General features: G+C 58.9%; 1 protein-coding gene across 1 annotated transcript in view; it reads left to right on the forward strand.

Annotated features, from left to right (window-relative positions):
- The window catches only part of DLGAP2 (DLG associated protein 2), a 171,623-nt gene that overhangs the window by 137,352 nt on the left and 8,769 nt on the right, over positions 1–25,502 (forward strand). The window contains exons 8-12 of the mRNA XM_024578712.3: positions 762–981; positions 13,181–13,503; positions 14,380–14,421; positions 18,680–18,765; positions 20,361–20,776. Coding sequence (XP_024434480.2) covers positions 762–981; positions 13,181–13,503; positions 14,380–14,421; positions 18,680–18,765; positions 20,361–20,776 — 1,087 coding nt within the window. The remainder of the gene's footprint in view (positions 1–761; positions 982–13,180; positions 13,504–14,379; positions 14,422–18,679; positions 18,766–20,360; positions 20,777–25,502) is intronic.

Raw genomic sequence — 25,502 nt, forward strand, 5'->3', positions numbered from 1 at the left:
CTGATGGGGCGCACGGGAGACACACAAGTACTGCTAGCTGGAGTTCTCGGGAGAAGTGTCCTCCCACCCAGGGGCATCCATCCCCACCCGCCCACACCCAAGCAGACGGGCCAGCCCGTCCGTGCGCGGGATCCCTCTGCAGTCCCAGCTGGGATCCCTGCTTAAAATACTGTGGGAACTTTTAGGTTCCCAGGCAACTCCATACCTGGAAATTAAACCATAGACTCGAACGTAATTCCTTTACCTGGAAAACTATCAAATAAGGTAAGTATGCTGAAATCCCAGGCTGCAGATGAGAAAGAAAAGAAAAAAAAAAGAATTAGGTGAGGCCAATGGTCGGGTGCAGACAGACACCTGCCCGGCTATCATGGGGACGAGCTTATTGACAAATGGGAGGTTAGTCTCCGTGGCGACGGGGAGAGGCAGCTGAAGTCCTTCACACGTTGAACAGGCCCTTTGCACCAGGTGCAGGGCCAGACTTTCAAACGCAGAGCGTGGTTGCAGGGGGCTGCCTCCCTTTGAGCTTTGCCTGAGGGCCCTCGGAATGTCAGGGACACCTTGGAACTGTCCGTTGCTGTCCTGTCAGAAACACCTCACAAGCTGTGTCCCAGGCTCAGCAGGTCCCCACGCTGATGTCAAACTGGCTGCGGAGCGCATGTGGCCACGTGAATCAGGGGTGGGTCCGGCTTGTGGGCACATGGTCATGCCGTGGTGGGAGAGCCCGGCTGACCTCTCACCACCGGCACGGCTGCCTGTTGCAGATGAGCGAGGCTGAGGTCAATGGGCAGTTTGAGTCGGTGTGTGAGTCCGTCTTCGGGGAAGTCGAATCTCAGGCCATGGATGCCCTGGACCTGCCCGGGTGCTTCCGGACGCGGAGCCACAGCTACCTCCGGGCCATCCAGGCCGGCTACTCCCAGGACGACGAGTGCCTCCCCGTGCTGACGCCCTGCCCCGTCACCTCCACCATCAGGCCCACGGCAGGTGAGAGTGCGGCCCCCCCTCGCCCCCCCTTCCCCGCCCCAGGCTGCTGGTGGAACTATGCAGGTGCATGTGGCCCCCCCCCACCCCGGAAGGAGCCACACGCCTTCACCGCAGGCAAACTGCGCTCCAGGGGTTTGGTGACCTTCCCCATCACACTTGGCACGTTGGCAGTGGTGTTTAGAAACGTTCTTTCGCGGGCGACCTTTATTTCTCTTAGAGCAAAGCCCGTGATGGCCAGGTTTTTAAAAACAATCCCGTCTGACTTCTGTCAGGTTTTGTATGGGGAAAGCGGCAGTTGGAAGGTGATTGCTTTTTAAGTGTTGAAGCGGAATAGGCTGCGGCAAAGCAGCCGATGTGCAGAGACGCCCTGGTACCTCCCGGGCAGCGTCCGGCCGAATCCACGTGCGCGGGGAGCAGACCCATAAACGTGATTCACTGCTGCTGGCAGGCTGATGGTGGGTGTAAATCCTTGGCATGTCTTTGGGCGGCAGATTCAATGTCACCATTTCCCTCAGCATTTGTGGAAACCGCCCCCTGAAAATTTACCACCTCTGCTGAATGGCACTGCCTGGCGTCTCTCTGCTCTGCACTTATTTATGCGGCATGACGGATGCCCCTGGCCCGGGGACGCGGATAGGGCAGAGCACAGAGCGGGCGGTAACACATGGCCAAGCCGCTCAGGGGCCGGCCACACCGGGGAGCGAGGTGGCCTGGGTAGGAGACCGGGGCGCTGTGGCGAAGGGTCAGAGAATTGAGGGCCGTCCTGAGAAGCACAGGGAAGGCTGTGTTTGCGGTTTCTGGCATCGGGAACCAGAGTGGGGAAAGGGACACAGCAGGGTCCCAGGACAGTGTGGCCCCGTAGCAGGATTGGGGTGTGTTGATTGCCCACTGAAGGCGTTAGCAAGAACTGGAGGAGGTCGCCCGGAATTACAAACTGCAGAACTCGCGCCCCTGGGAAAGCCCACACTGGCCGGCGCTTCGAGAGGAAGAATCAAGGGCAGCCCAGAGGTGGTGGAGCAGCCGGGACCGTGCCTCCTTCCAGGTCCTGGCCTGTTCCCATTTCCGGGGTGTCCCACAGAACGAGGGGCTGAGCCTGCCTCCTTAGGCAGGACTAACAGCTGGTTTCCAAAGAGGCCGAGGTCCTGGGTGTGCCTTCTCTGTTCTTGTCACTGACGGAGGTTTCCTGGTCCCTATGCGGTGCTGCAGGGCCTTGGTGGCAGGGAGCCCTGCTCTGCAGCACCGTGGGGGGGGGCGGGGGTTGCGGACGGCCATCCCGGTGGTGTCTGCAGGGCTGCGCTTGCTGTCCCCGTGCCATCGGGGGCCCTGGGTGTGGGGCCCAGCTTCTGCTGGCCTCTGAGCTGCCCCATTTCTTCTGCTCCTTCCCCCTTGGCAAAGGCCTGGACCCCCTCTTGTGCCCTTTGTGGGGAGGAAGGCGCAAAGTGAGCAAATTAGAAACTCGGGAGTGATGGTCTTTTCAACCACTGGGTGAGAAGCCCTCGCGAGACCCTTACTGATGCGCTCGCCAGCGCTGGTTGGGGGTCTGTGAAGAGCGAGGGGCGACTGAGCGTTGGCACGGTCTCCAGAAATGCGCCGGGGCAACATTACCTCGTCGGACATGGCCGGATCCTTCCAGAGCTGCCACCGTAGGGGAATCAAAATGAAACAGACCTCATGGAGACGCTGCAAGAAGCAATCGAAAAGGAGAATGAGACTGATTCACGGCCACCCTGCTTTGCCAAGGGTGCTTCTGTCGTCCCTGGACGTGTGCGCCCAACACTTTACAAAAGATGCCTCTCTCCGAAGTTCCTAGCGGGTCTTGGGCCAGTTATTGAGTCCAGATTTCCTCCAGACGCCTGGGGGGTGGGCTGAGAGTCGGGGAAGAGAAGGAATGGAAGCCGCTGAGGAGGGAAGCAGCGCAGCAGCAGGTGAGTCACCAACCCCCGTCCCGTCCCCGCGAAGTAAGTATTTACGACACGTCCTCCCGAGTGGGGTGGAGATGACAGGCAGCAACCCCAGTCTGGTCCACAAGAGCATGAGAAACTCCACAGAGATGACAGCCCCATCTGGAAGAGCGGGCAGACACCAGGACGGAGAAGACCATCGCATCCCAGGTGATGTCACCGCCTGTCTGTCAGTGGGGCTGAGCTTCTGATTGGAGCCAGAGCCTCCTGTGGCGGGGGCTGGGTGGGAGTTCAGTCATTTTGTGTCAAAATACTCAGGAGATAGGATACTAAAACGGACATTTACTAGCCATCCTTTGTCGGTCTGGAGGCCTGGGGAGAGAAAGGTTAATTTGACAGATCAATTTCCTTCACGGTTCTAAAACTACCTCTTGAAAATAATTCCAATGAAGTTGTTTTCAAAAAACACATCCCCAGTGATTATTTTGAAAAATGGGATTTCTTTCAGTGTTTCTGTGTGCCTGAGAACTAAGTCAGTGTTGCTAGGTCACCTCGCCTTGTATGAAATGCAAATATGTAATTTCAATATTCGTCTAGCAAGCGTTAGATATAAAAACACATGCGTGGGCGGTGTGTCAAGAAGCTAGAAGTGTGCGTTCAGTGCGTATTTCGAACGCCCACAGGCCGACGCTGCCACCCAGGCCCTGAAGCTCCCAGGGACCCGGCTACCTCAGCCTCTTTCCCTGAGTCTGCTGGGACTTGGCCGGGCCTGGAATCACTGCTCAGCTGCGTGACCGGCACCCCACTGTCCCTTTCATCAGGAAAAACGCTACGTATTGACCAGTGTGCCGTCTTTAAATGAAGTGGCTTTGAAAACATCTCCCTCTCATTTCACACATGGGCTCTTTCTCGTCCGGAGAATGATTTACCCATCAGAGTCCCTTGTCTGAGTATGCGTGCCACCCGATTTTTCAAGGGGGGGAGCGTCAGTGATACCACAGAGGAAACCGCTAGAAAATTAGATTATAATGATTTTTCTCTGGGTCAGAAACTTTCTGAGCAGAAGTCACGACCGATTGCAGAAGTCATTAAAACCAAGGAAAACCCCCGCAGGGCCCTGGGTGGGGTGGGGGGGACAGCCGTGAAGTTATGTCCATCTTGTTGTTTCCTGTCTGAGTGACTTGTCTGTCGAGGGAACGTCATCATTTCTGGTTTCCAGGGTAAGCCGAGGCTGCCGGTGCAGGACCCACACCTGGTCCCGAGTCCTAGGTGCTGACTCCGAGCCCCCAGCCCTGTTTGCTCAGGTCCCTGGTGACAGCGTAGGGCCCCCCACATGGCTCCGAGCGACTTTCCCACATGAAGGCCCTGACCTTCGCTCACATGTGCGAACGGCCTTTTGCCACAAAGGTGGCAGAGTCCCAGGTACCAGGGATTCGGGCATCCCTGAGTCTACTGTAGCAGGATTTCAGGGAGTACACGTGAGTGCAGGAACGGATGGATGAAGGACGCCGTCAAGTGCTGATACAGCCTCAGACAGACAGAGGCTGGGGACCCATCGCTGTCCTGGGCATGCTAAGCCAAGCCTTGTAATAAAGTCAGGTTCGTGCAATGACACGAGACCAGATTCGGGTGTCTCCTGAGAAGCCCCTACCTGTGGGGCCAGAGCTTTTTGTCCCCTGACGACTGGTCCCCTTCCGATTCTGACGCCTCATCAGAATGGGGCTGCCAGAGTCCTGGGCCTGGTCTGCAGGGCAGCCTCAGTCTGCGCTGTGGTTCCAGGAACCAGAAAATGGCGACCCCGTGCCTCAGTCGGTCCCAAACATCTGGAGAACATCCGGGCACTTAAGATGTCCCTGCTCTTCTCAGAAGACACTGAGGACCCCTGAGCAGCCCTCTGTCCTGAAAGGAGCTGGACCACGGTGTCCAAGGCCTCCAGCCCCCAAGTCTGAGGTTCCGAGGAAAATTTTCCAGACGACCTCTGCCTCCTCAGGTCTGAAGGCAGAAAAAGGCCTCCGTACTGGTCTGACCCGGTGGTTCTCCTGCGCATGCAGACTTGCATTTTAGACCAAGTCAGACACACAGCCTTGGTATCTAGAATGTGAAACGTAGCCTGTGTCATTTTAATTGCCTGTTATTTCCTTCAACTACAATCAAAGAATCAGCCACTGCTGTGTCTGCTCCCCCGGACCCTCGGTCTCGGCCATCAGGACCCCCGAGAGAAACCACACAGGAAGCTGCCCAAGCGAGAAGAGGGACGCTGGAGGCGGGGGCCCCAAGAGCTGCTGGGGGACAGCGTGGGGACCGGGACAGGAGACACCAGACCACGTTGTAAAGAAGGGAGAGGAGTTGCCAGCTTCCGGTGGCGATTTCCAAGGTTAAAACGTAGGACGAAGAACACACCTGCTGGGGCTTTCAGACTGAGAGGGCTGCGTTCACGTGAGAACTCCCCGTTCAGCTGGAGCTGCTCGGGCCAGAACAGATGCGCTCAGAAAGATTCCCCCGAGTGGACAGCCTGCTTTCTCCTCCAAAAGCACCTGTTTCTGAGTGCTTCGTGCCCCTCCCTCAGCAGGACCCACCCGCCCACGTACCCCAGCCCTGGGGTTTCGAGTGTCTCTGTCGTTGTGTGGTGGACCTTGTCCAGGTAGACCATCACATGGACTGGAAAGTGGAACCTCAGATCCCTGACACATAGGCCGGGGTTCCCGCCCCTCACAGCTGGTCCTGCAGAAGTTTCTCATCCGAAATGGGAGTTCGAGGGGAGGGGACAGGGACCTCATAGGAGACCCAGGCAGGAGAATCTACAGTGTCACCATTGTACATGGCAGCTGGGATCAGTTACGCCAGGAAATAACTGTCTAACTTACAATAAGCAAACCATCAAATTGGCCACTTACCTCCTACAACCTGAGTAGCCGATGGTTAAGGAAGCAAGCGAAGGCGTGCAGGCTCCGTGGGCGGGTGAGTGTGTGAGTGTTTTCCGCAGAGGTCCGGCGCCATGGACCCCACCTCCCGTGCCTGCCATCAGCCCAGCCCTTCACCTGCCCTGCCAGGCCTCGGCCTCGCCCTCAGAGAGATGGGCTGCAGGGTGGCCTCGGGGCCCCAGTGCTTGGTAGGCGGGATGTCCATTCCTCTTGAAAGTGGCTCCCCAGCTGGTCCCACTGCTGCCCAGGAGCCTGGGCTGCACATGGCTCAGTCCTCACCCACCGCTCAGTGTACAGACCTGAAACCAGGAGGTGCTGCCGACGACCGCAACCCACGTGGGGCCATCCAGGAACATGCTCGTCAAGATCGAGTTAGGAAGAAGAGGAAGGGACACCCTTGGCGAGGTGCCCTGACCCCTCTAGGCAGATGTGTTGGCCTCTACACTTTGCATCAGAAGCATCTCCAGAACAGCCACTACTGGGAGGCCAGCAGCCCCTAAGCTGCCAGCTTCACTTGCCTGGTCATGCCGTCTCCTTCCTCCTGAGAGCTGGCTTTTCCCCAGGTTCTCCACTCATCAACAGGTGGGTCTAGAGATGTGTGTGTGGTTTTTTAAGTGGGGCTAACTGCCTGTCACGCTGGACCCGAGGTTCGGGCAGAGGAGCGGGCTGCACAGTGGTTTTCAAAGCACTTGAGCAGAGCTGCACTTGGAGTTTGTCTGGAGCCCAGTGCGTCTGTCCTCTTCGAGCCTGGTGGGCACTTAGTGCTGATGTGGTTCCTGCTCCCCTACCCCCGCTCCCCCAGAGCGGAAGCTCCAGGACCTGCCTGGAATAGGGCCTGGCAGGGAGTGGACGCTCAGGAAGGACTTGCTGACTTTTTAGTGAAGACAGTGAATGAATGGAAACGAGACTCCCTCGAACGGCTAGCGGCTTGCAGACGGCTGCCCTGCTGGGAGGGTTTCTCCCCATCAGAGGAGTCGAGGACGGAGCATTTCCTGTTGCATCGGCAGCGCCCTGCCCCCACCCTATGTCCCAGGGGGCAGAGAACCCCCAGGGGTGCGGGAACTCCTGAACTGGTCCCCTGGGGTGGCTTGTAGGGTTTCTGCTTCCTCTTGAAGTTGGCAGCAGGCGCTCTCCAGCCATTGGGCTCAGAGTATTTTTAACACTGAGTGGGTGTCGGCTGGCACCCCTGTGCGTGAGCCATTTCTGAAGAGGACAGTAATTGCCACTTTGGGCTCAAGCCATCTTTCCCCCTCCCAGGTCTCAGCCCAGGGCTGTGCTGCAGCGTGAGTCATGGAGATTTGCCAGCCTCCCTTGGCCTCGGGACAAGGCAGCCTGGAGGTGCTGAGGGCTGCCGGCATTCCCTGCAGGGATCTGGAGCAGACACTGGTCACTGACGAGGGCACAACCGGGGTCCAGGGGCTTCTCGTTTGCAGACCCTGTGTTCCTTGCGCTGGGTCGGAGTTTTGTTGGGAAGTGGTGATCAGGCCCCTTTTGCAGAAGGTTGCTGGGCTCCTGAGGCCCCGTGCCTCCTCAGGGTACAGCCACAATGGTCTCCCCACGTCCAGGCGGGGCTGTCCCAGCCGGCCTCACTGCCCGCATGGCCGCCAGCTCCCTGGCCACATGAGGCGAGGCAATGCCGGTGCTCAGCCAGCCCGGGCCGATGGGGCACGTGGATGCAGCATGCAGCAGGCTCTGGGCATCCGGGCTCAGCTGACGTTAGTCCTGAGCGCTCGCTGGCTGGACTCACGCACAGGAGGCAGGTCTGTGTGCCTGGTCCTTGTTTTGGGGGACCGAGGACTGCGTTTTCCTTCCTGTTACGGTCACCTGAGAGCACGCCTGTGCCATCCATATCACAGGCTGGGGGGCTGTCCCCCTTTCTTGTCGGACTCTGTGGGAGACACAGCCAAGATGTAGGCAGGGCTCACTAGGCATCCGTGACAGGGAGTAAGTCAGAAGTTATGTGGGGTTCGCGCCCTTTGCCAGCAGCCACTGCTGGGTTATTTTACTAACTTCTTTCTTCCTTGAATGAAGAGACGGTGGCACCTCTCCATGTATTAACTCAGTCGACAGCTACCCCCCCCCCGCCCCCACCTGCTGTGCGCAGGTGTGGAAATCGATGACTTCATCACACAACGACACACTGCCCCTCCCCAAACTGTGGCCGTAAAAACGTGGTTCCGATCCGACTGTAACAGACTTGGTGCATCGTCAGGTGGTTCATAGGAAACCGAACGCTTGCTTCACTGGCAAAGTCGCGTGACAAGTGCCCCTCCGGTGCGGTTCGCAGCTTCTCCAAGAGCAGAGTAATCGAAGTCCCCCGATGGCCACCCAGGTGTGTCACTGCCACTGGGCTGTCCACGTTTCCACCGGAAAAAAAGTTTTCAAAGATGTTCTTGGTCTAAGTTTAAAGCTTCCCATGTGCCGAGACCGGGAATGAAACTGTCCCGGGGCTTGGGAGGGAGCCACACCGCCTCGCGTGCCATCCCCCAGTGGCAGTTACCTCATCATCGTGGCCCCCAGGCAGCGTCACCCCTCGTTACCGCCTGGGCCTCAGAACGGCCCACTCAGGGACTCTCGTGAGTCTTCACGTCACTGAGAGTTGGTCCGCTCAGCTTCCTGCAGAATGCCCAGGCTCTGCCGTGATTTCCTTAGTGTGTAAAATGAAGACAGGAGCTGTCTCAGGCTGGGAAGCAGCGGCCATCACCTCGCTCTGTCTACAAGATGTTAAGTGCCGGCTGCGCTACAATTCCTTGCTAATTAACATACTTGAAATTGATGTCTTTGCTGCTAATCCATCAACGCAGCCCCAGAGCGTGGGCGGCCCACGTAATTTCTTGTGACTTCAGGGAAATCACCATGTGCTTGCCCATGGGGGGCGATTTCTGTGTCCTGTTTCACTCACGCTTGTGTTCTGAGACTGACATTAATTAAAGTGTCAAAATAGCTTTCATCTTTCACGCTGCATCTTTTGCCTTCAAAGTTGGGTTTCTCCCATAGCCAGGCTCTCGTTTAGACATTCGTGCACTTGATTACTGTAATTCCTTTTATGCAGTTATCTTTGAAGTCCTAATTAAGAGAGTGCAATGGATTTAAGTGTCGCTGTTACATTCAAATAGAACTCGATGCCTGCGTTGGAAATATATTTTGTCTTGATTACATATTTGTGCTTTATACAGTGGAAGGCTAATTTTTAAATTTCCTTTCTGGCTTGCAAATGACTTCCAAGGACCGAATTCAGAAACGCTGTCCAGCCTCCCAGGTGTAGGTGGGTAATCAAGCGTGTGTTTAAAGTAACGATGTATCATTCACAGTTGAGATCACTGCGCATCCCGAACTAGTGGGGGCGGGGCAGCGGTTTATGCACCTCAATCATATTAGCTGGTCGCAGTTGAGGAAAGTGTGTTTCTCCAAATTCTGCCTCAGGAGATTCGCTAACCCAGCCCCCTGCAGCCCCAGAGGCAAGTCTGCTGGTCGGCTCGTTGGTCTTCCTGTCACGACGGGGTCAGACGGGGGGAGAGGACCTATACAGAGGTCAAATTAGGTCTAGAATGCTGACGAGCTGCCCATCCCTATCGTCACGTCGGCTGCAGCAACTGTCAAGCAGAGAAACTGGTTTTTAATTGCAGTGTAGCTACATGGCTATTTTGGAAGTGTGGGTCATTGAAACGTGACTGGTGGCTATGCTGTTGGATGGTGCAGTCTCGGGCTTCTGCTTGTGATGGGGACAGATCCATGAGTTTGGGCACAGTGTCCCCTCTACACACTGAGCCGCAGCTCCAGCCTCTTCCCACTTGCCTGCCCATCAATGCTTTTGACTCAGGGTAGTGAGCTATTCCCTCCAGAGGGGTGCCAGTGATTTCAATTTGATCCCAGATACCCGGGGAAGGTCCCAGATACATGGGAAAGTCCCAGACCCACAGGGAAGGTCCCAGCTATCCCAGGAAGGTCCCACCTCAGCCAGGCCCCTCTGCTCAGCTCTCACAGGGAAGAACTAACTCATCTGAGCAAATGTGCTTTCAGCACCTTGATGTCCAGTTCAATGCGGTTTTCACAGCAATCTGCCTGAAACGTGCTGTGCGCGCAGCCCCATCCACGTTAGACGGCGGAAGGAACCAGGCCACTCAAAAGTTTAAGCTGGTGCTGGTTTGCCCGAGGGAGGAGGCACTCTCTGAGCGGCTCTTGCCCGTCGGCCCCGTCCTGGGGCAGCTCCATCTGGCTGTATGGTCAGAGAGGAAAGCCAACCCCTAGCTCGCTCAGCAACTGCATTTGCAAACACAGGTGGGTTTCTCCCTCACTCCCAGGAAGTGGGGCGCTGCCGGGGAGCCACCGGGGGTCTTCATCGCGTTACAGAGAAGAAACCAGTGGCAGGTGGTGTTCATGCCTGGACTCAGAAATAAAAATAAAAATAGAGTAGTCAGGACCTCAGCTACCTGAAGATACTAAGTAATCATTTAATGGGATGTTTAGAAATCTCTCTTCCTATTGACTCGTCTGCTTTTGGAAGATGTACACACGCCAGTAGAACTCCATTGCTGAATTAAATTTAGATTTTCCCTTCGCACTTCATGCGTGCCTGTCACCGTGTAGAAAACGACGTGTCACAGCCTGTAACTGATGAGTGTAGTTCGGATGAGTTTATTTCCGAGCTGTGTGCTCACAGACACAGAAGAAAGGCAATTATTTTTGCCCAAATTGTTCAACTGGATGATTGAATGTTTTTCTTGAATGGGTAAAATGATTCTTAAAAATTGTTTATTTTAATCCACGGCAGCAAATTAACATGATCAAATGTTCATTTTAAATCCCTCTTTTACTCCATTTCCCAGCTCCTAGCCCTCCCTGAGACAAGCCGGGCAGGGGCACCTGGCTCTCTCCTGCGGCACCGCGGGCGCCCGCAGACATCTCAGCACGCAGATGAGTGAGGAGGCATTGATGCGCTTCAGTTTTTAGAGGACCCTGTCTCCACGCTGCGGTCTCTAAGACACTGTAGGTGCTGCATTGCGACACCTGAGACTTAATTTTTAAATTACAACATCGAAAACACTCACTTAACCAGGAAAATAAAAGCCACGTGTCGTGGTGCCACAGCAGGCCCGCTCAGGAGCTCGTGTGGGACCGTGTCCCACACACATCAGGCCCTGAGCCAGCGTCACGGGAGCCGGCAAACTGTGTGTAACACGCCCACCTTGCACCTTCCGAGACGAGCCCCCTCTCGGGTCCTACGTCACATGCAAGGGCAGGGCCGGCATCTGGGTGCCCGGAAGTGCTGTGCATCTCTAGATCCGTTTCTTCAACTTGTATAAAACGTACCGCGCGCAGGTGTGGGCCATCGGCTATTTGTTTGTATTAAATCTACGTGCTCAATTGTCCCTGGGCCATTATGGAGAGAATCACAGGGACAAGTGATGGATATTCTCAGGGATTTGAAAAGGTCCCTCCAGGGCACTTATTTTCCTGTCCCAAGAGGTTGGTGACACGGGTGCTGTGGTGGGAGAGGGTCCCCAGGGCTCTCTGCTAAACATCCCAAATGTCTTCGGGAGAACTAGGGCTGGGAGAGGTGTCCCCTGCACCGCCCGTGCACAGAGAAACACAGTGCTCATCACGGTCACGGGACAGGGAGCGGCCTCTGGGGCAGTGGGGAGTCGACCATGTCAAAAATAACACCGTGGTGGGTGCGGAGGGCGCTGGTCCAAGTGAGCGGTTTCCAAGAAGATCCTGTAGGAATAGGGATACTCCTCGCGTTCATTCAAGAATTGTCGCCCTTCACACCAAGCTCACAGGTCTGCCTCCGGCTAGGCCCCTTCTGCAGTGTCCCAGCTCTGCAGCCACCTCCTCGCCCCTTCTGTCCAGGTGGCCAGATGGCCTGCTGAACAGGATGGAGATGACCACCACCACTGCTCGGCCGAGACGGAGGAAAGCCACCCCTGCTTCTCTGACTCTCTGGAATAAGGCCACGAATCCAGGCCGCGCCCAGCCATTTCCCTGTTGAGGCTGAATCATATCAGGGGAGAAAGTGTTTTTAACAGCAGACGGCTCCAGCTGCTCTCTGGGGCGGAGTTAGTGGCCCGTGCGTCCTCCTCCCTGTTTCTACCGTCCAGGCCTCTGCATCTGTTTCAAAGTGTAGCCACTGTGCCCGTCTCGTCTTCCAGTGTCGTTTTCACACCATGAGCTCAGGTCGTCCCGACTGACAGACTCACTCTGTCTGTTTGCCAAAGCTCGTCTGAATGTTCCTTAGGAACATGCACTCGCGGGTTAGGGAAAGATCGGAGGCCTGGGAGCAGGGCCAGTCCCCCCGGACTGAAGGCGGCATGATGGACGATCCCGGGGCGGTGGCAGGACGCAGACTGTCAGCCCCCAAGAGTCCACGGGGGATGCCTGCTCCGCCCGTCCATTCGTCTGTCAGTCCGTCAGTCTCAGGACAGGCTGGCGGGTGCGCACATGGGTCCAACCACGCGCGTCTGCTCTGCGCTGAGCCCAGGGCCCAGGGATCCCCCAGGAGCACTTTCTCCCTTTCCAGAAGCAGGAAATAACCAGCCGTGCTGGGACACCGATTCCTGCCAACCCAGAGTTCTGGGGTGGAGCCTCCTCGCGGTAAAAGCAGGAAACAACCTGAGCCGGGCAAGCAGTTCAAGTGAATCTGGGGAGCTTCTAAGAGATTTTTAATATCTCATCTCCGAATGTATCTGTTCCTCTGGCGGATTCACTGCACAGCCAGTGTGTGCTGATGTTCGTGGGCCGGGGTTAGGGGAAAGCGTGGCTGCTGGTGGGCGGGGTTAGGGGAGTGTGGCTGCCGGTGGGCGTGAAGGCACAGACAAGCTGGCAGGATGGGTTGGGGGCCCTCGTGCCCCTCCTCGGTGGACTCCACCTTCGTACCCAGTGGGAACAAGCAGTCTCTTAAGGCACATATTTTCTCCATCATAAAAACGCCTACTTATGAAGCATTTCTGGGCCACACAGAGGAGTGGAGAGAAAACAGCCAGTCACATCGTCCCACGGTGATGACCGTGGTGACCGGTTTGGGCACCTCTAATCTTCTTCACCAACAGATTCTGTCCTGGTACGGGAATAGTCTAGTATATCCTGCTTTTCAATGATGTTATAAAATGATTGTTTCCCTGTGAGGCTGTGAGCTGCGTGAAAATGACAGTGTGGTCACCTTCTTCTGACTCAGAAGCCACTTAATGCTGTGGCCGCTGCTGGCTTTCTCGGCGTATTTACAAGTTTTCGCTGTCTCTGAGCACACAGCGAGCCCCCTCTGGCCATACTGTCCTCAGGCCCCACACTGGGCCACAGGCGCCGCCCACTGACCTCCACGCGGGGGCAGGGGGAGCGGGGGAGCGTGTTTTTTTTGACGTGACACTGGCGTGTCTCTTGCAGCTGTCTCGTACACGAACTACAAGAAGACGCCGCCACCCGTGCCCCCTCGGACCACCTCCAAACCCCTGATCTCGGTCACGGCGCAGAGCAGCACGGAGTCCACGCAGGACGCCTACCAGGACAGCCGCGCCCAGAGGGTGTCCCCGTGGCCCCAGGACGGTCGGGGCCTCTACAACTCCACGGACAGTCTGGACAGCAACAAGGCCATGAACTTGGCCCTGGAGACGGCCGCTGCCCAGCGCCACGCTGCTGATGGCCTGGGGCGGGCCAGCGACAAGGCTGAGGACTTCCTCCGGAGCCGGCACACCTCCATTGGGATCCAGGTAGCCTCCCTCTGCCGCGGGAACGTGAGTAGCATCCATGCAGACATGGCTGGGCCGGCGCCTGGTTTGTGGCGGAGATGCGGGAGGGCATCCCCTTCCCTGTCCCTGTCCCGAGGGCGTCCTGCCAGTGCAGGGCGACTCCCTTGCCTGCCCTGATGTCCAGAGGCCTCCTCCCCTGGCTCCCCTCCCCCACCCAGGGCATTGTCTAGGGACCATGGGCTGCTTAGAGCTCAAGGAATTAGGTTATTCTGATGCTCAAGGAGAAATTTTTTGTTGAAGTGATTTTTCAAAACCTTTCCGTTTTTCCGGCCCCATAGCTCCATGGGTGGAGGGAGCTCTGAGGACACACAGGCAGAGAGGACATGCCGTCACTGGCTCCCGCCCAGGCCGGTGCTCACAGCCACTCACGCACAGGTCACCCAGGATGCCTCTGTGTGGACCCAGGATGCTCTGGGGCTTCCATCATGGTCACAAGCGCCGCATCCCTGGTTTCAGACCACCAAGGGCCCAATACCTGCCCTGGACACCAGACCTGGCAGCTCCCTCCACCCTGCTGTGCATCCTACGGGGTGTGTGGGAGGCTCATCTCGATGAAACCACCCTGACCTCTCTCAGGGACTGTCCCCTACCACAGCTGAGCCATGGGGAGCGGCGATGGCATCGAGCCTTTTGCAGGCAGACAGGGTCCCCCTCACTCCCCAATCAGCCTGTGTCCAGCAGAGATTTTTACAGTAGGGGCCTCACTGCCACTGGGGAGGAGGAGGGCGCAGAGCTGTGGCCCCAGGGAGCCAGGGACGCACTGGCATCTGGGGACGGGGAGCGAGCTGCCCGGTGCTGCGAGCCGGGCCCCACACTGTGGTTCATTGTTTTGTTTAGGACTCTGAGTTCCCAGAGCGCCCGCCCTACCCAAGGTCAGATGTAAGTACCAGCGCTCACGCCTGCCCGCGTGACTTTTATCTCTCTGCCCCTTCTCTGGGCCCCACACAGCCGCTCCTGTCCCCTCTGTCCAGACGCTAGATGCCAGGCACTGTGCTGGGAGCCTAGTTCATGCAGGGGACCCTGCCCCCCCAACATGTGTCATCAGCCCCATTCATGAGGATGGACGGGCTCACCCAGTCCAGTCACTTCCCGCAGCCACGGCACAGCCGGTGGGGCAGCCAGGGGCCCTGCCCATTCCAAGTCACGTCTCGAGAGAAGACTCATGAGGTCCCCAAATTAACCAGGTGGTGTCCCATCCCTGGGCACGCCTGCACCCTGGCTCTTCCCACTGGCCACCCTCCCGACTGTCTCCCACTGTCCACTGCCCACCAAGAAGGGCGGTGTTAGATTCCGAACATGGAGCTCCTGTTTTATCTGAACATCGCAGGCACAGGTTTCAGAAACCCATGGCGTCAGATCACCCAGCCACTGCCCCGCCCCCACGTCACCCAGAACCCGATGCCTCTCCTCGCCAGGAGCCCACCGCCCTGCTCCTCCGCTCACACACAGTTCACACGTCCGCTCTCCCCCAAAGCCGACGTGGACACTGTGCCCCCAGACTGCGTGTCCCTGGACGGCCAGCCCCAGCGCAGTGCCTGGCATGCAGCAGGTGCTCGGTCGATGTTGGGTGTGCAAGTGGACGCTGAGGGATCGGTGAAGGCAGTAGTGTGCTGACGAGAGTGCACAGGTGTAGCGGACTGGAATGGCCTTCGCAGTCCCCTATGAGCGTGTGACCAGCAGTGGTGGATTCAAGCGAGTCACACGGCCAAGAGCAAACACTGTCACGTCAGGACAAGCAGAGAGCCCAGGGTGAGGAGCACGGGGTGTAGGAGCCACTCAGAGAGCAAAGGGCAGAGAGCCGGAGAGAGAGGCAGCATAGGCACCGAAAGGCTGCCGTGGGGCCGAGAAGGGGGGTAGGTCAGCACCATCAGCCCCAAGTAGACGTCCCAATGGCAGCAGTGAGCAGCCAGCAGGCAGTGACACGCAGCTGTGCCCGGCCCCCACATGCCCACTCCTCACCATAACCCCACATACCAGGCGTTGTGATGGAGAAACTGAGGCTCAGGGGTAAGTAACTCACCTCCAGGCACATGGCCACAGGCGTCCAGGCCGCGATGGGAGCCAGGTGGGTGGAATCCCGCAGCCCGAGGACCAGAAGTGGAAGGAGGGCAGTGCAGGGTCCTGTGTGCCTGTCCCTGGGGTGGCATGCTGTCCTGCAGCTGGTAGAGAAGGTCAGCTGGCATTGGACGTGCTCTGCCCAGTTGGGTGGGCGAGCTCCTCTCCTCCCGTTGCCACAGACCCCTCCCCCCGCAAGGCACAGCTGAGCAGGGGCTGGGGCAGCGGCATCAGCATGCATCATGTCAGTCAGCTCCCGTCGCACCGCTGCAGCTCTCACCGCTGCTCGTAGCCCCTTCGGGGTGCGGGGCCTGACGCCCTGGGTGCCCGTGCACCAAGGGGCCCTCCTCCCGCTCCGGGTCCACGGGTGGTGGCTGCTGGGCCCTTTCTAACAAGTAGCGGCCAGAGCCAGTAGTCCTCCCAACCCCCTGCCCGTCATGACGTGAACTGCTTTCCTTCTGCTGGGTTTTGTCATGTGTGGTTTGTTTCTGCAGAGCTGTTACTTTGTGTGCACACGTGTGTGTGTGTGGGGGGAATGTTGGGTCTGACGTCCAGGAGCCCTTCAAGGCCATGTGTCTCAGTCCCTGTCGTCACAACAGGAGTGGCCACACTCTGTGCTCTCCGCAGGGGGTGGGGATGGGTGGTGGCGGCCTAGGAAAGCTGTGTCATTGCTCACTTCCAGAATGTTGGTTTACCTGAGAATCCAGCCGCAGCCGAAACTCCCCCACGGGCGTCAGAGCATGTGGGCGGAGCTGTGAGCCTCTCACTGCCACAGGGCTGGGACACAGATCAGGTCCCTGAGGGGCAGACAGTGCCTCCGTCTCACACCTGCCTGGCTGAGACCCAGCTTGTGAAGGTGGAGCGTGAGCTGCATTGGGCTCGGAGCACCTGTGCTGCAGCCACAGGGCCCCTCTTGGGTCACGTGGAAACCTGGGGCTCAGATGGCGGCTCGTCAGGCCTGACTTCCCACAGACCCCAGCTACGCACTCGACGGGGCCAGGGCACACAGGGCCTACCCCGTGGCTTCCCACAGGGGGCTTCACTCACTCCAGCGTGGAGGTCGAGGTCCCCTCGTTTTTGAGATCAGGAAGAACGGTCTTGACCATACGTAACCACTTCCCCGATTTCCACGGGCAGTAGTTGCTGAATTTAACTGGCTCCAAAGGCTGCATGTTCCTCATCCACTGTGAAGACAATGGCACTATTGGAGAGAAACCGGGAAGACAGCGAAAGGAGGAAAACCCATTTGTTGCGTTTTGGTTGTGTTTGCTCGGCATGTGTGAGCATCCGTGGACACGTCTGTCCTGTGTGATGTCGGGGCTCGGCCCGCATCGCACCACGAGCCCAGGCTGGTGCCCGGACCACTGCTCACCCCATGCTCCTCTGCGTCACTCTGCACCCTGGCCCACCCCCCGGCTGCCCCTCCTGAATAACCCTACGGTAGAAGCCTCTCCCATTGGTCCAAATTCTTGGCCATCTCTGGAGATGAGGACCCTAACTGCGGAATAAGCGAGGCAGGTGTTCTGAGCCCTCAAGAGAAAAATCAGTGCCATCCCCACCACTGCCACCTCTCTAAAGGCTGGCACGCGGGCTGACCCCGCCCGTGTCATGAGTCCATCCAACAGGATGACACGCACCCAAACCGCAGAGCGGCAGGCCTGTGAGCAGCGGCCCAGGGCGAGGACGTGCTCGGGAAGCTGCGCACACGCGAAGGCGTGTTCCTGCCGCGGCAGCGTGGTGGCAGGAAGCCAGCAGTGGCCCGGCCACCCCTCCGCGGCAGCTGGGGACTCAGTTGGGCGCTTTGCATAAGCGGGAGCCACGTGCAGTGCAGCCGCAGCAGCTCCGCTCACGCCGACCTGGGCGCCACCCTGAACCACTGGGACTTCACCACGGTCCCCTGTGTGAAGTGATGTGGACAGCAATCATCACACCCCGCACGGGGAAGAAATAAAATTCTGTAAAGCCACGGTCCACCCAGAACTAAAAAGAGGAACAGGGACTAACAGCCAGACGAGGGTTTTCCCTCCGGGGCGTCCTTCTCTCCTGGCTGTCAGGAAGCGCTGCACACAAGGCATGACTTCCGTGCCTGTTTTCAGAGTTATGCCAGCAGAAGTGGGGTGCACCAGGCCCTCCTCCACAGCTCTGGTCTCCGTGGCCAGAGAGGTCCAGGTGGGAGTCCTGGCCCCACCCCAGACAAGCTGTGCTCCCCAGGCCAGTTCCTTGCTGTCTCTGATCCCTCCTCTGGTCACTGTGGGAGGAACCACAGCGGGGCATCGAGTGGACTTCATGCTTGCTGTGCTGTTTGCACAGCGCCCAGTGCATGGTTGGCACAATATGAACACCAGCCCTTGGTGTCCCCACTTGTATGGGCCACGAGGGCGTCTGCCCCCGAGGGCTGCGGCATGGCCTTGGGCCATCATGGATTTCGACCTCAGCCGACAACCGCACCTTTTCCCTCGACACTCACGGAAGACAGTGTCCCAACGGGGAGCCGCTCGGGCGAGTGCGGCCGCAGGGAGGGTTCTGTGCGGATGCACAGTCTCTGCCCGGGTCTGCGTCCCCCAGCCGGGCACCACCCTCCAGCAACGGGACACAGCCACGTGCCGGACATACGGACGCCTGCCTCCATGCTCCCTGCGCCCGCCTGACATCCCCCCTGTGTGTCTGTGTGTGGGTGCAGAGGAGGACCATGTAATCCTATTAAATCGCGTCCTTGTCGCCCGTGCCATCTGGTCCGCGCTGTACTTACTTTCTCCGCTGTAGGGCGTGATGGGAGCTTGTAAGTCCCGCAGTCCTGCGCCGACAAAGCCTTTTTGTGCCCAAGCTGCACCGAGCAGTTTTACCTGCACGCCTGTGATCAAACCCCGAAGTGCGAGCGGCCGTGTGAAATGCAGAGGAACAGCGCAGCACGGTCGCCAAGAGAGCTGCCTCCCTCTCTGTGTGATGTCCCGGGGCCAGGGCGTCTCTGCGCTAGCCGAATAGGCACGCAGTTAATCACAGCAAATGAACACGCACACGAAGACAGTCCCGTGTCCGGGCTCCGTGTCTCAGCCCTAAAATGAGATGTTCTGTGTTGAACCAGGTGGAAACCGCTACCGATTCCGACACGGAGAGCCGAGGCCTGCGGGAGTACCACTCCGTCGGCGTGCAGGTGGAGGACGAGAAGCGGTAACTCCCCCCCCACCCCATGCCCCTGTGCCCCATGCCCTGCGCGGTGTTTCCCGGCAGGAGCAGTTGGTTGCAGCCTGGCCACCAGGTCCAGCTCAGGCTGACCCTCAGTGATTGTTTTTGGAAACAGTCATGTACAGGGTCCGACACAAATAACGCCCCTCTCTTATTACAAAACCTTTTACCAGAAAATCACAAGCGTGTGATTCTGTAACAACAGTCTCACACTTGAGCACAGGGTGTGACACTTTAGGTGAAATGTTCAAAGTAAAGCTGTAAGTTACTGCACCCGTATTGTTGCCCTGCCGGCCACACTCAAGCAGGCCTTACTTCTGCCGGACCCTGTGTTTATGCCCCCCCAGTCCTGCACTGGGGGGCGAGTTAACACCCGCCCGGGGCCTGTTCTGGCCGAGGAGGGGAGTGACGCTTTGTGAAGCAATGCAGCCTCAGGAAACAGAGAGGCTGGCAGCCAGGGTCTCGCCCCTCACCTGAAGGGGAAAATAGGCTGAGGGGCAGCAGACACCTGCTTTCTCCCCGAGCGAGGGCAAAGGAAAAAGAAAACACAGCAACACGGGCTGAGGGGTGGGCGACCTGGCCGTGCTGTGCTCGCTCCCGTAAACGCACAGCCTCCGGCCGCCGCACACGGGGACGCCCTCGGCCGGGTGTTGCTTCTCTGACAAGAGCAGGGGCGCTGCTCCGCGTTACATTCACAGTGGTGTGCCTGGTAAGTTTTGTGAAGACCTGTTTTAGTCTTCCTCGCCTCTGGACCTCCGGTCCCTTCTGGTCGCTCAGGTCCAGGGAGCGTGGCTCACAGTGCAGGGTTTCAGGGTCCAACCTATGAAGGCTCTGACGGCAGAGAATTCAGACCACAGCTAATGGCGCGGGTCCCCAGCAGAGCTCTTAGAGCCAAGGTCCTCTGCTCCCCAGGGACCACCAACCTGAGCTTCCTGCTCCCGCCAGCTGCATGTGCCCAGGCCCTTTGCCCCCAGCTCGCGTATCCCTTCTCTGGTGGTGGGCGGCCGGGGCTGGGAGCCGGGGCGCACGGATGGGCCCGCTGGATGTGCAGATGCACCCAGCCCTCGCCCGCCTGCGTCTGGGCTCCGTGCCGGCCACCCCGCTCGTTAAGGGGCTCTGAGCCAGTGACTCCCCAGTGAAGTCCAAGTCCACTCTTCTGGTTGTGCAGAACGGACTTGGTGGGAAGATGCTTAGTGGTTTAGGTGGGAGAGGAGAAGACCCTCGCACCCTGAAATGGGATGTGAAGTGGCCGAGGCTCAGCAGGCTGCAGGCACCATCATGCGAGAGCAGCCCTTCAGGGCGTGCGGTGCAGCCTCCTGCCCAGAGGGCCCCAGCGCCGCCGGGAAAAGCGCATCCTCGGGGACTGGGCTCAACACCAAGACTTGGGCAGACGTGCGTGGTTAAGCATTTGCAAAGCCCGTGGCTCTCCCGCAGAGGAAACACCAGACGCTAGTGACCGGGCAGCGTACTGAGCTTGCTCTCGAGTGGGCGGACTCGGGGCGTGGGTGCGTGGTCGGCGAGGCACGGTTTGGGGGTGCACCTCTCAGCAAGGCTTCCCTGTCTCCTTCCCTCCTGCGCAGGCGCGGGCGGTTCAAGCGCTCCAACAGCGTGACGGCGGGTGTGCAGGCAGACCTGGAACTGGAGGGCTTCCCAGGACACGTCCCCACAGAGGACAAGGGCCTGCAGTTCGGCTCGTCCTTCCAGCGGCACTCGGAGCCCAGCACCCCGACGCAGTACGGCGCCGTGCGGACGGTGCGTACGCAGGGCCTCTTCAGCTACCGGGAGGACTACCGGACGCCGGCGGACACGGCGACTCTGCCGGCGCCTGAGCCCTGGCTGGAGCCGACTGTGGACACGGGGGACGGCGGGCGGGTGTCGCCCTGCCGCAGGGACGGCTCCTGGTTCCTGAAGCTGCTGCACACGGAGACGCAGAGAATGGAAGGCTGGTGCAAGGAGATGGAGCGGGAGGCGGAGGACAACGACTTGGCGGAGGAAAGTAAGAGCGGGGCGGGGCTCACACAGCCGCAGGTGTCTCCGCGGTGCCAGTGCGCGCGGGGTTCCTGGTGCGGGTGCAGACCCAGCAGGTGCGGCCCGCTAGTCTCAGCAGCACTGCAGGTAGACGGGCAGAGAGCGGCGGCTGGCACGCGCAGGACCCGTGGTCCCATCGGGTCGGGTAGGCAGCGTTCCTGGTCCCGTCCTTGGTCTCGGAGGCCATGTGCCAGCTCTTGAGTCCAGCAGCAGCTTGGTTGGGAGCAATTCCTCCGTTTTCTAGCATCTCTGCTGTCTCGTGTTTGGCTTTATGCCAAACAACAGTGGGCGGTGAGGAGACAAGCCGACAGTCAGTGGTCAGCCATTCGTTGTCCAGCCTCGGGATGAGGGGACTTCCGTGTGACTCCCGCCCAGGGGTGGACAGTGCCCACCGGTGTACCAGGCCTCTGTGCAGACAGCGCCCCTGCTCCGCCAGCCCCGGTCTCCCCACAGTGCCCCAAGCGGCCCCTTTGTGAACTGCGGGTGCAGTCTGTGCGCACCTGCTGTCTGCTTACAGCCAGGGTCCTTAAGGAAATGCGCCTTCCCGGAGGCATTTCTGAAGGTCTTCCCCTGGCCGGTCGTGCTGTCTGTGTGGCCTTGTCCTTTCCCATGAATTCCTTCATCCACGCTCGTCTCTGGAGATGGCTGCAGCTCAAAAGCATAGCTGGCGTCTTTGGGGACCCAGCCTGGCCTCGCGCCTCTCGGTGGCTGCCGCAGCGGAGCGCGTCGGAACCCCAGACAGGGAAGCGATGACCCCCACGAGGCGATGACCAGTGATGCCCCGGGGAGCACAGGGTGGGCTCTGAGGCCCCAGGAGCCGTCACCGCTGTGCTGGTGTTCACTTGTGTGCCCCCTGGAGTCGGCCCGAGCAGAGAGCCTGGGGCGGCCCTTGTGGGCTCCGCTCCCAGTGACCGGCCCCACACTTGTAGGCCTGAGCTGACCCTTGACATGACCCTGGGGGAAGCGCTGTCCCCCCAGGTGGCCGCGCCACGTGAGCACGTGGGCCAGGATGAGGGAGCTCTGCTCCACTGGCCCACGCGCATCATCTGTTAGGGGCTCACGTCCTGATGTTTCGAAATCACTCATCTCCCTGCCGTGTTTTCTCACGTGTTGGTGTGTGCTTCAACTTGGCGGGATTATTTAATTGTAACGGGATTGATGATCTTTGTCACAAAGATAAAATACAAGAAATAATCACCTGCGTTCACAGGAAACTGAAATAAAACGGTCCTCTGTAGGCGCGCATCCGTGAGTGCTCCCACGCGAGGCCACCTGCGGGTCTGCCCGTGGGGCACACCTGCCGTCCTGCGGCTCCTCCGGGCACTGCCTGTGAGGAGGCAGAGGTGAAAGACACTCCACGGAGGTGCCGTTGGCAGGTCCCACCCCGGGACCCGCCTGTGAAATGTGGCCTCACCACCATTTCACCCTGAAAGCTCCAGGCGCCCCGGGTGTGGAGGAAGAGGGCGCGTCGCCCCTCACCCTGTCTGTCTGGCAACACAAGGGCCACACGTACCTTCACGAGCTTCCGGGGCAGAGCTGTTCGCGGGGAGTGGGGGAAGCTGAGTGTAACAAGATGGCTGCAGAAAGTGCCGGAACATGGCAGACGTGCGAGAGGGGCTGGCCACATGAAGGTTCCGACAAGACCCCGTGGTGGAGACGGCTCAGTGCTGGACCCCGAAGGGAGCCCCAGGGGAGAACAGATGGGGGCGGGGCCCGGGTCCCCTGCTCTCTGAGAGGACGTCACGGAGATGTGGGCCTTCCCCTGCCTGTGGGAAGGAGGCCAGGCACTGGCCGATGGGACCAACCCTGGGGACACGCGGTTCCCAAAGGACAGGGTGGCCTGTGTGTCCCTGAAGCTCTGCCCTCTGCTGTCATTCGAGGGCCTAGGATGCTTGAATGAAGCCATCCCACTTCTTGATGGATTTATTGTCCACCAACAGTGCCTGGACGGTGTGGCACAGGTCCCCGCTGGCCACGGGGAGTTAGGAGGGGCGGGGCAGGTGCGTGAAAGCGGAGCCTCGGTGGGGGCCGGGCGCGCTGAGCGCTGGGGCATGTGGACACCTGCGGAGCTTTCTGTCTCCTCTGGGCGTCGTCCCCACTGCCATCTGACAGCTACGTGAGACCGGGTCCGGTGGGAAGGGCGGGGAGACCGCCACTCGACGCCTGTGGGGAGCTTCTCTGTGTCTGCAGTTGCCCGGCTGTCTCTGTCTTCTCATGAACAAATATGACAGCACGTGTGTCACGTGTCCCTCCTGCAGGCTTTGCACGTAAAGCTAGCACCACGCCATCACGCTTAGGTATTTCCCTAGCAGTGTTTAAAAGACAAGATAACCTTTGATCTTGTCCTAATTTTAAGAGCAGATACAGGGTTATGGGTGAAGGCGCTTCTGGAAAGGACAGGTTAAATTAAGCGGCTCGTTAAACCAAAACTCTCAGCTCTGAATGTTGAAATTCGCATCACAGGGGATAATATTTCCCAAACTGTAATTTTATAAACACAGTTCACTGAACCACTTGAACTGGTCTAGAGGCGGTCAGTCCTCTGTGGCAGTGAAACCGTTTGGGGTCCGAATGGATGCCGGTCGAGGTGAAGCAGAGGCCCCGCGGGCCCCGGAGGGGCTGTGAGCCCTCCCTGCACCGCCGTGCTGGCATTTCTGGCATTTCCGTGTTAATTATGTTGAACCAAACAGGCAAACGGCACGAAGTGGAGCCGCCCGAAACAGGATGTTTTCTGAACTAGGAGAAATTGTTCCACAGCGTCAGCGACCGTATTTTTAGTCCATGGAGACACACTCACGCGAGGAGCTCCGTGACGGGGACTTTCCAGAGGTCTGGGACGTTCTCTTGCCCCGAAACACCTCTGCCCCGAATAGTGACAGTCTAAAGATCACCCGGTCAGGTGCGTGAGCCACAGACGGGGACAGTTGGGGGCTTTTGTGGCAGCTTCCTTGAGGGGAGAGAGCGAGGGGCCCCAGTCTCACTGGCCCTGTTCACACAGAGTCAGGCCGCCTCCCTCCCAGCCATGAGCTGGGGTGGGCCAGGGCCAGCTCACAGGCTGTGCCATTGCCCCAGAGGAGAATGAGGACATGTGGCTCTAAGTGACACATGGCCCGTTCCCAGTGTGGGGCAGGGCAGGGCCAGCGGGACATGGCCCGTGTCTGCGTTTGCCCAGTGTCCCAGAGCGGTGGAGCTAACAGAAGAGTCGGGGGCTCTGGCAATGGCTGTGAGCAGGCCCAACGCCGTGGGCACCCCGGCGGCTGCCTGCCCCGGGACCAAGCTCTGCCTGGAGGGGACACGTGTCGCACCACCCATGCGTGAGAGACATGAAGGGAGATCTGGTCACCAGGGTTCAGACGCCCATTTCAAACCATCCACAAACACGACAGAAATCCGCTTCACAATCTGAAAGGAAGGAGCAGTGCGAGCGCTGTCCTGAAACGTCACGGCACACTCGGGGGGGACTGGGGCTTGTGGGAGCTGGAGAAAGGGCCAGAAGAGCAAGAAAGCTCATCCAGATTGCATCTGCACTTCCAGTCCCTGGCAAGTACGGGAAGCATCTGCATGGCGGGTATCGGGAACCGTCCCCCTCGCCGAGCGGCAGAGCCATCCGCCCTCAGCAGCCCTCACCCTCTTCGAGGTCATCCTCTCCCCAGCGATGATTGCCGCACCCTGTGTGAGCGGCTGCACCCCAGCAAATCCGCGCCGAGATGCGGCCTGTCTGCCCTGTTGTGCTGAAGATGATGAACGGAAGCGCTTTATGTCGATACTTGTGTTGAATCCCAGTTTAGGAGGCATGTGAGTTGGAGGGACGGAAACTTTCAGAGACAGCAAACCGGGTGTTCAGTTACCACTGGAGGCAGGAAGAAGTGCAGTGGTTTGTTGCTTCTACGTGTCCCTGGAGTGGCACCTTGACTGAGCGCCGTCTCTCTGAATGTCTGCGCCAGCCACGCAAGTTGCAGGGGCTCCCGGGGGAGATCCGGGGTTTCAGACCAACGCTAATCGCTGCGCTCGGCAGTGGGGAGACGGATGCTGCAGAACCTGTCCAGCTGGGGGTTAAGATGGGGACCAAGGACAGCGCAGCGCCACCCCTGACCAGCGCTGCGGCCCACCTTCCTGTCTGTGCACCCGACCCCCACCCAAGCAGCCCCCTCCCTGCACCCCATCCCGCCTTGGGGCTCTGCACCCCTTCCCTGTCGACTGCCCAGCAGGGAGGTGGCGGATGGCTTGGGGGAGTGAGCCCCCTGGGAGTAAGTGGACTGGAGAGGACACAAGGGCCCAGGGAGCAAGGTGTGTGACAGCCCCGCTGTGGGTTCCTTTTCTACGCCGGAACGCCTGCCAAAGCATCACACAGTTCACTTGCTTTTATTGAAAGTTACATTTTTTTTTCAATCCTCACCCAAGGATACGTTTATTGGTGTTAGAGAGGAGAGGGAGAAACATGAATCGGTTGTCTCCTGTACACACCCCATCCAGGAATCAAAGCCACAACCACGGTATGTGCCCTGACCAGGAATCAAACCGGAAACCCTTTTGGTGCATGGGACGACGCTCCAACCAACTGAGCCACCCAGCCAGGGCTCAAAGTTTATTTTTAAACTTAGTATCTTGGAAGCGATCTAGCTTCACATGATGTCAGGGGATGAATTTACTGTCAGGGATGGCGATGACATCCTGGCTGTGCCCACGGGGACAGG

This window comes from Desmodus rotundus, chromosome 13, assembly GCF_022682495.2.
Source record: "Desmodus rotundus isolate HL8 chromosome 13, HLdesRot8A.1, whole genome shotgun sequence".
Lineage (NCBI taxonomy): Eukaryota > Metazoa > Chordata > Mammalia > Chiroptera > Phyllostomidae > Desmodus > Desmodus rotundus.